The sequence below is a fragment of the Eptatretus burgeri genome, unplaced genomic scaffold (assembly GCF_056783735.1).
Source record: "Eptatretus burgeri isolate ZD-2024b unplaced genomic scaffold, Ebu_testis_v1 Ebu_testis_scaffold_3154, whole genome shotgun sequence".
In the NCBI taxonomy this organism is placed as follows: Eukaryota; Metazoa; Chordata; class Myxini; order Myxiniformes; family Myxinidae; genus Eptatretus; species Eptatretus burgeri.
The window spans coordinates 132,932-146,022 of NW_028225102.1; the positions used below are offsets into that span (position 1 = coordinate 132,932).

Sequence of the window (13,091 nt, forward strand, 5' to 3'; positions counted from 1 at the left end):
TAACCTTTCGCAGAATGCGAAGGCAATGAAGTTTATTTATTGAAGCCAGATGAGGGAAGGGACAATGATAAGGAATGAAGGAGAGGCTACATGAAGGAATAGGGAAACATCAAGAAGATGTGGGACAATTTCTTGGAGGAATAAGAAACCAGTGAGGAGGGGGGGGTGGAAGGGGTGAGGGGAAGCAGGACAATCAGTGAGATGAAAATGGAGAAGAGGCAATGAGCATGAGATAATGAAGAGTGAAGAACGGAGATTGAAGAGAAAGTCACATCCAGTATGGACTAACAGGTATATTAAAACGACACCGAAAGTTCTTCATGTTTCTTTACACCACTGGTTTTCTTTACGAACCTGATGGTAGAAAGGAAAGGATTTCGGTGTGTGAACAACCAAGTACCTGTCTCCTCGCAAACTCATTGCTTTCTCTCACAAGAAACATTTAATAGCCCCGAACCAGTTTCACCGGAGGGGACTATAGCTTTGTGCTCAGTCTGTCCGTCCATCCGACCTGTGGCTTTTCAGACTTTTTTTTTCCATACTGTTTAACATATTCAACTGAAACTTGGTACATGGCTTCATTTCAAGACAAGTTACAGAGCAATACATCAATTTTTTCAATTTATTATAATACATGGTCAAGGTTCCTGGAAGGAGCTCGGACAGAACAGATAAGGACACAACATAACAAAGGGAAGAGCAGGGGAAAGGGGAAACGCCAACAGCAGGGTAGAAAAAGAAGGTAGCATGACACGGACAAACAAGGGATGCAGGTAATGATGATGGTTTGGGGAGAAAGCAAAGGGTGGAGAAGATGGATACACAAGCAAAACCTTGGGAGGGTGGGGGTGGTTTAACGGGTATAGAAAAGATCGTGGTTTAGGGAGGGGAATGACCTGAGATGGTGTTGAGCAGATGTCTTGAAGACTGGGAAAGAAGAATGAGATTGAAGAGAGTGTGGAAGGTGGTGGGAAAAAAGAGAGGAATAAATGAGTGGATGTGAGCAGTGGTTCTGGATTTAGGCAATTTCACTCAGAGGGGGTTGCTGGTGGATGTGTATCCTGCACATACTTGGGAGGGACAGAGCACGGAGAACACAGAGGGTGCAAGACCAGAAAGGAGGCAGAAGAAGACAGAGATACCACTGACCTGTCGGCGATGGCGAAGTGATAGAATCATAGACTCATCTTCATCGCGAGAGATTCCAAAGATCTTGAAAGTCTTGGTTTCCACAGCGTCAAGCTGAGCGAGATGTGAGGAAGGGGAGCCAACCCAGAGGGGAGATCAGGACTCCATCAAGCAACAGATGAAAGCCTTTTTGGTGGATAGGAGATCAGGTATGCCAATGAAGGACTTTGCACACCGGTGGATGCCCAGCCAGCATCTGATTTTGGAGGCAAACTATAAAATGTGGCTTGCCCAAGCAAGATCATGAGAGAGAGAGAGTGAGAGAGAGAGAGAGAGAGAGAGAGAGAGAGAGAGAGAGAGAGAGAGAGAGAGAGAGAGAGAGAGAGAGAGAGAGAGAGAGAGAGAGACAGGACAGACAGAGGCAGAGACAGACAGACAGACAGACAGAGAGAGACAGACAGACAAGCCGGTAGGCGGCGATGGGTCGCCGAGCATGGAAACTATAAGATATAGAGCAAAATGGATGTCACATAGCGGATAGGGAATCACCTTAAGATTATACATATCAAATCTCATCGAGTTCCATCTGATAACTACTCGGTATCCATTTGAATGAAAAGTACCGAAAATGCGGTTTGAAATCGGAAATCCCCAAAGTTCTAGGGGGTGCTGTGGGTGAACAAAGATCTGCATCGAAAATCCGGCTCGATCATTTGTGCACAATGTATTCCAGACGATTAGTGTGAATTTTCATGACCATCCGACCATAACCCTAGGAGGAGTAGCATTTGGCACGAAGGCACCTCCAGCTCTCGCATATTTTCGATTTTTGCACTAATTGACCTTTGACCCCTGACCGAAGCGAAATCGGTCAACATGTCCTGAGGCAAAGTTGTAGTACTCATTGAGTACCATGAACACGCAAAGTTTCATTCGTATCGATGCACTCACCTGGTCGCTCGGGGGCCTTCAATTCTCGCCAATTTTCGCGCATACCTTTATTGTAGGGGGCGCTGCGGGTAAAGTATTCCATATATCAAAAAAACGGACGGAATATATTTGAATAGAGCATTACCTGTAGATCATTCGTGCCAAATTTCATAACCCTACGTGGGATAATGGCTTTCGGAATTGATTTTGCGTGAATGGTACCGATTTTGAAGGTTTTTCGGTTGTTGCTCGGGAACCAAAGCGTCCCTAGCAATAATCACAATTTCCAAAGCACTCGGTCATAAGATGTACCTACCACCCGAGTTTGGTCAAAATCCACCCACGTTTACTTCCAATTATGTTGATGACAAACGAACAAACATCCAAACAAACACAGAATTACTGACAATAAGGGTCACCTATTTCGGTGACCCAAGAGAGAGAGAGAGAGAGAATGTGTGGGATTTCCCAGGATTGAAAGACATGTTCCAAGTGTGTGACCAGTTTGTGATTTTATCAAGGACTGAAGAGAGGGTCGAGGCTACAGCCTGCCTGCCTGAAGGATGACGTCATCAGCAGAGACAGAAAGGACTTTCCAGAGAATCAGTGAGATCATGAGGAAAAATTACCCCCGTGTGGGGGTGATGGTCATCTCTGTAATGTTTTTTACTATCATAATTATCGATGAACCGTTGCCAGATATCTCCTAAAATGACAGACGAGATAGGTTTTGAAAATGGCGACTTTCACAACTTTCGTGACCTCGTGACCTTGACCCTGACCCTGACGTCGAATCTGGGAAAAAAATATGTCGTTGCATTATTACATTCATGATTACTCATCGACCTCTACCCACATACCAAATTTCATCAAAATTGGAAGTAAAAAGTTTTCTTTGTACCAGGAGGTGTTTTTTCCCCATCTTCCAGGTTACGTGGCGGCCAAACGGGACGGAAATTCAAAAATCTGTCCAGCGAGATACAAGATAGTATTTTTTTACTATCATAATCAATAAACAGTTGCCGAATATCTTGTAGAATGGCAGACTCGATTGGTTTTGAAAATGGCGATTTTTATAACTTACATGACCTCGTGACCTCGTCCCTGACCTTGAACCCGGACAAAAGTTATACCGTTGTGCAACACTCATCGACCTCTACCCACATACTAAGTTTCATCAAGATCGGAAAGAAAAATTCTTGACGTACGGACGGACATTTGGTCCGGCTTTATAAGGTCATCTCGGTCGAGATGACCTAATAATATGGGGCCTAGAACATTGCCTTGGGGTACTCCAGACTTGACAGGGAGAGGAAAATAAAGGGTTCCATTGAGAGACACATGGTGACAACAAGAGTGAAGAAGTCAGTAATCCAAGAATGGAGTTGACCTTGGATTCCATAGGCAGACAGTTTGGAGAGCAAGGTGGGATGCCAGACTGTATCAAAAGCTCAAGAAATGTCCAGAGAGACTGCCCTAATCTCATGTCTGATGTTGGGGGGACTCCATTCATTGTTGGGGAGTAGAAGTAAGCGTGTCCAAGGTGAAGTAACCAGGTCTGAATCTGAATTGAGGATCTGAAATGAGGCTGTTGGAGAAAACGAATGATTTTTCAACTGTGATGATGGATTCCATGACCTTGCTGAAGATTGGAAGCTGATAAGGCTGTAGTTTATGGGATCCGTTTTTGCACCTTTTTTTAATGTAATGCTGTGATGTTGGCTGATTTCCAAGCAGATGGAGGATGGCCGAAGGTAAATGTCAGGGTGAAAATAGCAGATAGAGAAAGTGCAAGAGCAGCAGAGCAGGCTTTTAGAACATGTGAGCTGATCCCGTCCGGTCCAGTTGCAGAGTCAAAGTCAATCGACGGCTGTTTTAAAGAAAGCATAACTTTTGAAAAACCATTCACCTTATAGTCACATGTTTAGAGTATCACGGGTCCAACACACATCAGCACAATGAGGTGTGAAGATTTGCAATTTGTTTCAAACAAAAGGTGCAGTAAAGCCTCAAATATCGCAGGTTCTATTATCACAGATTTCAAACCAATCGCGAGCAACCTCTTGTGTTCCCATTTCGTTCTCGTGCAATTTCATTTCGACCAATCACGGTTTTTGAGCTGAGAGGAGTCATCATTTGCATCCCGTGCAAGTACTCTCATCTCCCATGACAAGCCTTTTGTTTCTTGTGCACCACTTTTAATGGTGCCCAAACATAAAGTGATGGACAAAGTGCCAAAAGGCAGAGAAAGGTTGTGACATGGAGTTGGTAGATCGGTTGGCTCGAGGTGAAAGTTCAGCATTTGTGGGCTGCCATGACGGAACGAATGAAGAGACTGTGCGGTGTATCCATGAAAGCGAGTCAAATATCCGTTCAAGTGTGCCACCAGCGCTCCGCAAAACACAAAAAATTCTTTCCAGTCCCGTGATCCTCATATTGAAGGGATGGAAAAGGCGCTTAATGCTTGGATCGAGGACCAAACACAGAAAAAAAACACTTTTGAGTGGACTGGTGAAACAGGAAAAATCATTTGATACAGAAAAAGTGCTTTTTTGATACAGGAGAAATCATTGAGGATTTACCAACGTTTCCACCAGTCAACCAAAGGGTCCAATTCAACTAAGGCTACCCACAAGTTATATGCCACCAAGGGCTGGTTTGAGCATTTCAAAATAAGATTCAGCCTCCATCATGGAAAACTAGTTGGAGAAGCAGCATTGGCATGCCATGATGCTGCGAAAAACTACCGACCACAGCTCATGGAACAAATCGAGGCAAAGGGAGTTATATGCTGGAGAAGGTTTTTAACACCGACGAGACGGGATGATTCGGGAAGAGGATGCCATGTCATGTTGCATCTTCCCATCCATGCAAGAAAGATCTGCTCCGGGGTTCAAGTTAAGGTGGTTAAGGATCGTCTTACCCTTCTCCGATGTGGCAATGTTGCAGATGACCATCGTAAAGCTAATGCTGCTCTTCCAATTGCTGAATCCCCCTCCCACCTCCCCCTCACCCTGCTCCATCTTCCCCTCTCCCCCCTCAAACAGCATCATTATCATCCCGAGCTAAGTTTTGTGTTTTATATTTATGGCAGATTACAGTACGAGAACGTAATATTCTTACCTTCACCCACCTCGCTGTTTTGGAGGAAATAATAAAAAGGTATAAGTCTTGTGTTTTTGTTTATTTTTGGTTCACGAGCACCAGCCAGAGTGACCACTATATTCGTTATGTCTGTGTGTTTGTCCAGAGCACAACTCCGCGGACTTAGATCCGATCTTGATGAAACTTGGTTATGTGTTCGATATCAATGTCTAGTTGTGTTTTCCATTGTGGGCGGAGCCACGCCCAAAAAATAGCCATTTTTAGGGGGTAGTCGAATTAAAAATCTTTCTTCTCCTGGGGAATTGACTGAATGGAATGGGTTCTTCGGTATTTGAATCGCAAAATGAATTATCTAAAACTTCTTGTTGTCTGATTTTTCATTTTTCTCCCAACGTCAAAAACTTAGAAAATTGCGAATTTTGACTTAAAAATCATACGACGACCCAAACTTTGAGAGCAAGGATGACAATATTTTTTATGCATAATCTTGAGGTCATTCCCCACCTAAAGTCTTGAAACCATTTTGCTCTATCTCGAAGACCTTGCCCGTGGCGCCCCCTTCAAGTTTGTTTTTACGCTGATTTCATCAAAGTATGGATAATCCGATGAGTGCGAAATGCCATGTAGCCGATATGACGTTATATTGTTCCTGGAATTTCCAGAGGAAGTTTTGCACTAAAGGTCTTAATCCTTGACCTTTGAAGGCCACAAAGGTCAAATTTTCAAAGTTGTGGGAATCGAACCGGGTTTTCGACCTTCTTCGACGAACGAACTCCAATAAGCTATAGCACATATCCTGTTTCCTTATTTTAATGTCCACAACATTGTTTTGTGACCTTTAAAGGTTATGCAAAGGTCAAATTTTGAAAGTTGTTGAACGAAACCGGGTTTTCGACATTTTGCAGCTAATAACCCGTCACTCGTACCACATCATGTTGATCATTTTTATAACTTGGTCAAACATTATCACATTGTCTCATCCTTGACTTCTGAAACAATCTCCATCGTCAAATTGATGGCTCGTGAACCATCGTCGTCTTCAGACTTGTATTCATTGATTTTATTTACATGTTTATTTCAATGTTAACGTGGTTTATATTTATTTTACATGTTTATTTCAATTGTGATATGTTTATTTCTGGCTGTCGCCAACCTTCCTCTGTATTTTCTCGAAGCCCAGGAACCGATCCCCCCCTTTTCCCATTGGACTTTGGTTTCCACTAGCATAGCATTTTCCAGGAACCTAACCCCCACGATATTTGAGGGTTTACTGTATTTTCAAAACCATTAACATTTTAAAACTTCGTGCAAACACCAATAAAATCAACAAATCATCTTAAATGCATAATTATTCCACCACAGAATGTTTTAAGATCCATCTTTACATTTCAAAAGTCTCTCCATCCTTGTACCCCCCCACTTCACCTGCCGTTCTTCCTCCTCAGTGAAGTCATTCTTGATGTTGAATGTTATGCGAATCTCTTCAGGAGTTTTTCCTTTAATCATGTTTGCCACTGTCTTACACGTAACATCCAAAAGGCCTTTGATGTCAAGGTAGTTGGCAGCCTGCAGTGGGGAAAAGAATAAACATCTGTGGGTGGTTAATGTGAAGAGAATGCAGTTTGGTTCAGGTTTTCGGGAGGAGGAGGAGGAGGAGGAGGAGGAGGAGGAGGAGGAGGAGGAGGAGGAGGAGGGTACAAGGTAGAGAGAATAGAGCAGGGAAACAAACCCACAAGGATGAGTTCAAAAAGCATTCCTTGATCAACTTTGAGGAATTCCTGATCCCACACAAGAATGTCATCTGTCCTCTTTTCTTTGTTGTCATCATCCTCAGGAGGTGGAGGATCATCCTTGTGATGTGAACACCACTGCACAACCTGCAGCAAGTAAACACCAACCAAAATGCTGAACACAACCCAAAGAATAACTTGTACACAAATTACACCAAGGCATCGATATTTTGATGCAAAACAAAAGGTCGAGTGCAATCCAAAACCAATCCTTTAAAGTTTGCTGGGGGTGGGGGAGAGAGAGAGAGAGAGAGAGAGGTGGAGAGGGAAAGAGAGGGAGGGGAAGCAAGGAGGGGTGGGGGGAAGGTAAGGCAGCAAGAGGTGAGAGGAAGGGAAAGCAGATGTGCAGTGAAGCATTAATTACGATTCATACTGTCTCATCAAAATGCTTATGTATAGAATAACAGTGAAGATGGACACCAAATAATGTCTGAAATCCATTTTATAAAAGTCTTACTATGAATACCACCTGGAGAGAGAGGAGAAGCGAGGAGAGAGGAGAGAAGAAGAGAGCAGAGGAGAGCTCATCGACATTCGAGAGCGTAAAGGAGAGCTTAGCGCACTGAGCCTGGTGGTGGTTTAGCGGTTCGGGTGGCTGGCTTGGGATCTTAGGGCCCCAGTTTGAGCCCCTATCAGCGGTTGAAGTAACACCAGGAGAGTGGAGTTCAAGGTTGGCACATTTTGAGAGGCATCTGACTCAGTTGACTTGTGCATTTTGTGGAGAGCCGTGATCAGAGCGGAGGCACGAGGTGCATTGTTTTTGGAGAGGCGAGAGCAGAGGGTGAGCGCACACAGAGGGACGACGACACGACCATTGAATTCGTGTTGAGGCGATTTGGCTCATGTGGTGAAGCAAGACGGTGGCCTTTTCCTCTTGGTTGAGTCATGAGAAACAGACCTCGAGCATCGTGTGTCATTAGCAGCTGCACTGGGGCTCTGAGCCTTGGTGTTGAATGCCGCTCACGGATTACGTGGCGTGCGTTTGTCCTGCTACGAGAGAAGCGCCATTTTGCGTGCGGATGCACGTGCTGGTGGAAACGCCTCGATTCCAAGTCCCAAAAAGACCAGCTCTGGGCCAAGCGAAGTGCAAGAATCGTTGAAAGGAAGGGTTTTCTTTTTATTTTGTTTCTTCATTATCTGTATTTGAGTGTGTGTGTGTGTGTGTGTGTGTGTGTGTGTGTGTGTGTGTGTGTGTGTGTGTGTGTGTGTGTATGTGTGTGTGTGTGTGTGTGTGTGTGTGTGGCGCCTCGACTGTAGGACTTATTTACTTTATTGTCATCATTACCTTTTGAATGATTGTCCTTTGTAAATATTAGTTTATGTTCATTAAATGTGTTCATTTAAAGAAACTGTATTCGTGTATTTGTGGTGGGGTTCGAGGATAAACCCCCCTGTGCATCCGTTTCATTCCCCGTGCTCCTCCGCCCGTCCGCCATTGCGCCCCCTGCCTTTTGAGCATGTGTTAAAATCTCCAAGGATCAACGTGTCCGCCTCCTATTAAAAAGGAACCGCTCGGCTGTCTCGGGGGCTGGCGGTGTTAACCTCCCGTCACCACAAATTGGGTCAGGGGGTAAACCTGGGCTGGCCACCCCCACGACAATTTGTATGTTTATCACACTCTCACCATCCACTCCCCCAGGATAGTTTTGCACTTTTCCCCACCTCCTGCCCCAACCCCACCCCATCATCCCCTGACTGTGTGTTTGTTCCGATTTGCCGGCCAAATTTTTTGACCCACGGGGCTCAAACTTGCCATGAAGACCATTCACTCCCCAGGGTGGTTTAGCATGATAAGCCTCCCCCCCAAAGCCACCACCCCACGTCATCCCTCCACACAGATCAGCCCCACCGCCCACCATGTGTTTTTGCTTCCCTCTACTGGGTTCAACCTTTCACCCATGGGGCTCACTCACACTTGGCATAAAGGGTGTCCACTCCCCCAGAATAGTTTTGCTCTTTACCCCACCTCCTGCCACAACCACCACCCCTATTACCCCCCGACTGTGTGTGTTTGCTCGAGAAGGAGGGGTAGGGTGGGGTGTTGTTGGAGAAGCAGGTCGTAGTGCAAAACTATCCTGGGGAGAGTGAACACTCGTGACACCAAGTTCGGACACCATGTGTCAAAGGATGTGACTGGAAAATCAGAGGAAACACTCAGAAGGTCAACAACAAAGTCTGATTCTTAATCTTCATCAACGATCTCACGGACTCTAAGAAAATCCCTTAATCTGTTTGTTGATGACTCCACCCTCTGCGTGACCTCCATGATCCTTTTCGATACGCAGGCGGGAGCCTCTTCCCTCTCTTCAGACCTTGATATAATCACAAACTGGTCGAACATTTGGAATATGTATTTAAATCCTAACAAGTCTCGCACTCTCACTATCTCTGTCTGAAAGGACCATCTGCCAAATCCTCCCATTTACTTTCTTCATGAAGTTCAGTCATTCAAACTTCTGGGTCTCACTATCAGCCATGATCTTTCTTGGGCAAACCACATTTCAAAGTTGGCCTTCAAAGTCCAACGAGTCATCTTCCGTCGAAACAAAGTCCTTTCGGCCATGAGCCAGACGCAGTAATTTTTGGCCACCGGTACCATCCGAGGGGAATAATGCTCATAATTTTTGGCAGGGTATACATCTCTACAGTCAGAAACTATGTGATAGCATTGCATTGGTGGTAGCCTTTTGTGTGTTATCAGCCGTTTAGTAACCCCATCCCAAAATAAACCTTTCTGAAACTGGCGTTAGACAGAAGAAGACATTCTATTTAAAACTAATGGTTCTCTTTTATTATCGGCTATATCTTCTTGAAAATTGTTAGGCACGTAGCTCATGTTATTTGCTTTTCAAAACAGTTGTTGAAACTAGCCTAGCATTTAGTGTTTGCAATTACAGGCGCTGATAGTCCAGTGCTGATACATTGCAGAACATATGATTTTGTTTTCATAAAAAGTGGCACGGAAGTTGTTTGCCCATACCCTAATTAATGGATACCATGTTTAAATAAGTGAATTTGAAGAAAATTTAATCACAAACTAAAATAACAAAATATATTTCGAGTTCGATGTTTTACTCCATGGAGTAAAAAGTGATCAAGTTACTTTTGGAGATATCGCCGCTACAGTTTTGTCTCTGGCACTGAGGGAAGGAGCTGATCGTGACAGAATAGATGTTGTGTTTGACACATACAGGGAGAACTCTATCAAGAACAGTGAGAGATCACTACGAGGTGGAGAGGCCGGCCATCAGCTGCAAAGCATCACAGGCACACATATTGTGAGGCAGTGGAGGAGGTTCCTGAGCACAGTTAATAACAAGACGTCTCATTATCTTCTTCGTCGGTGAAAGGAGGAAACCAGAATACAGAGAAAAGCTACAGGGGAAGGTTCTACATGCAACTGTGAATGACAGTCAAATGTTACAGAATCACATCTCACGACAGTGAGGAGGTGCCAGCTCTTCAGTGCCAACAGGAAGAAGCAGATGGGTGCCTACTTCTCCATGCTGCTCATGCAGCAAGAGAGCGCCTTCAGGCTGTCGTGATCTGCTCAGAGGACACAGATGTCTTCATCATGTCCTTGGCATTTCATAACAAGATTGGAGTCCCACTGTTCCATAAATGTGGAACTCGAACCCCGATGAGGCTCGTTGACATCATGAAGGTTGCTGCCACTGTTGGCATAGATGTCTGTATGGCTCTCATTGGGATGCATGCAGAAACAGGATGTGACACTGTCAGTGTGTTTGCAGGCAAAGAGAAGACAAGCGTCTTGAAACTTTTGACCAGCAACAGGGAAACCCAGGACACATTCCTAAAGTTGATTCATTTCTGGGACCTCTCCCGAGAATTGATGAACAAACTAGAGGCATTTACTTGCCTCCTCTATGCACCAAAGGCATCATCCACTAAGGTCAATTATCTCTGGTACGACCTAGTCTGTGCAAAGAAAGGCGAGATAGAGAGCCACCAGCTTCCACCATGTAGGGACTGCTTAGTGAAACACGCACAAAGAGCCAACTACCAGGCTGCAATATGGAGACGATGTCTTGAACAGGACCCGAAAGTACCAAGTCCTGTTGGCCGAGGATGGAATATGGAGAAGGAAGAAGGAGTTGAACAGTTGGTGGTGCAGTGGATGGATGGTCAGCCAGCACCTGAGGTGGTCCTTGATTTATTGGCCTGCAATTGTAAAAGGAAGTGTTCACCACCAAAATGTGTGCGTTTGTCAAACGGACTGAAATGCACTGATATGTGCAGACTGCCAGACTGTGAGAACCAGGCATCCATCTTTGAGTCAGACGATGGGGAAAGTTTAGATGAGGATATTGAAGAACTGGATAATGATTGTGATTTTTAAGTTCATATTGAACATTTTACATCACTTACAATCAGTGCATATGATCAGAGATGTCTAAGAAACTATTAAGGACCCGTCTTTGGTTCATCAGACAATACGTTTATCAGCAACACATTGGGCCGAGGTAATGGCCTTGTTGGTGTGGAACACCACATTTGTGTTTCTATCCTGTAATTTTATGCCCCACAACAGAAGATTGAGTTTTATTTTCACCTTTGACTAATTGAACAGATTGCACATGATTAACCATCTTGCTACTGTCTTATTGGTTTACAGTGTGTAATACGGGTGTTTGATACCTTCATATGTGCATTATTGACTATCTTAAGACCTGAAATTCTGTATTTTTTGAGAACTTACAGGGAAAAAACATTAATCTTGTTCATGAACATGCTATCATTTACCTTTGTTTGATTCTCGGAAAGTTGTTGTTGTTGTCGTTCGTCTTTCGGCTGCTCCCGTTAGGGGTCGCCACAGCGGATCATCCGTTATGATCCGCATACTGATTTGGCATAGGTTTTACGCCGGATGCCCTTCCTGACGCAACCCTGATCGCCTCTTACGACGCAGGGATAAGGATTGGATTTCGCCATGATTCCGGGCTGCCCTCCACCCTCTCGTAGCACGGCCCAGCGCAGAGCTCCCGTCCTCAAGCGATCCTCCAACCCAAGCCTCTGAGTAGCCGGATTACAGGCGCACTCCACTACGCTCGGTATGTTTGATTCTCGGAAAGTATCCTTCAATAACAACAGGGAAAATATGACATTGACCAAACCACATAAATCCGTCCAAAGAAGGAATTTTTTCATTTGGGGTGGGGTGGGGTAACTGTCTACTGCACTGATCTTAATATACAACATACAAAAGAGAAATTGAGATTTTTGGATTTCTTCATAAATTTGCTGAACACCCATGTAATTATATTGTTCCAGAGCTTCTTTTTACTTTCCACAGTAAATGATAGACAAATACTTTTCGAAAAGCGGAATGATTTATCACACAGGAAATAGACGCTGATATAAGTGTCACCAATGACATACCTTTGAACTTAGGCATGTTAAGCACTTTTTGTTGAGAAACAAATGATCCGAGCAAAATGTGAGACAAATTTCAATGTTAATGTTTGACTGATAAAAAAAAATGTTGCTAAGTTCAAGTAGGATGTCTTACCTTGTACTGGCCGTTTTGCACAAAAGCTTATTTAAGGGTAGGCATATAAACAGGGTGACAACACAAAAAGCTACCGCCGATGCAATGCTATCACATCTTTTCTAACTCTAGGGTTGGATACCTTGCCAAAAATCACAATGAGAATTATTCCCCCCAGATGGTACCGACCAACCCAACTGGCTCATGATCTCTTCCTTGGTGCACCTGAACTCTGATCTACCTACAAGGCCTTCACCCACAGCTTGATGGAGTATTGCTCTCCCCCCTGGGCTGGCTCCCCTACCTCACACCTTGCTCAGCTTGACGCCGCAGAAACAAAGGCCTTCAAGGTTTATTGGAACCTCCCACGATGAAGCCGAATTTATGGGCTTAACACTTTAACATCGTAGACAGGTCAGTGGTCTCTCTGTCTTCTACCGCCTCCTTTCTGGTGTGGCACCCGCTTCTCTTTCCATGGTTTGTCCCCCCCCCCCCAGGTTTCTGCAAGGCTGACACGGTCCACCATCAACCCCCTTCTGTTAAAACTACCTAAATCCAGGATCACTACTCACCTCCACTCATTTTCTAGCCTGTGGAAAGAGCTTCTACATTCCCTTCAATCTCATTAT

General features: G+C 44.5%; 2 protein-coding genes across 12 annotated transcripts in view; one reads left to right on the forward strand and one right to left on the reverse strand.

Moving 5' to 3' along the window:
- The window catches only part of LOC147006751 (uncharacterized), a 29,128-nt gene extending 16,785 nt beyond the window's left edge, over positions 1-12,343 (forward strand). For all 6 annotated transcript variants that reach the window (XM_085867914.1, XM_085867918.1, XM_085867913.1 and 3 more), the window contains one exon: positions 10,147-12,343. In XM_085867914.1, the coding sequence (XP_085724040.1) occupies positions 10,360-11,313 (954 nt within the window). In that variant the 5' untranslated portion in view covers positions 10,147-10,359 and the 3' untranslated portion in view covers positions 11,314-12,343. The remainder of the gene's footprint in view (positions 1-10,146) is intronic.
- The window catches only part of LOC147006752 (S-phase kinase-associated protein 1-like), a 21,716-nt gene continuing 8,625 nt past the window's right edge, over positions 1-13,091 (reverse strand). For 5 of the 6 annotated variants that reach the window (XM_085867921.1, XM_085867923.1, XM_085867920.1 and 2 more), the window contains exons 4-7: positions 6,897-7,040; positions 6,589-6,729; positions 1,150-1,242; positions 1-354 (exon numbers count right to left, since the gene is read on the reverse strand). In XM_085867921.1, the coding sequence (XP_085724047.1) occupies positions 319-354; positions 1,150-1,242; positions 6,589-6,729; positions 6,897-7,040 (414 nt within the window). In that variant the 3' untranslated portion in view covers positions 1-318. The remainder of the gene's footprint in view (positions 355-1,149; positions 1,243-6,588; positions 6,730-6,896; positions 7,041-13,091) is intronic. The other variant, XM_085867925.1, reaches the window with a different exon arrangement.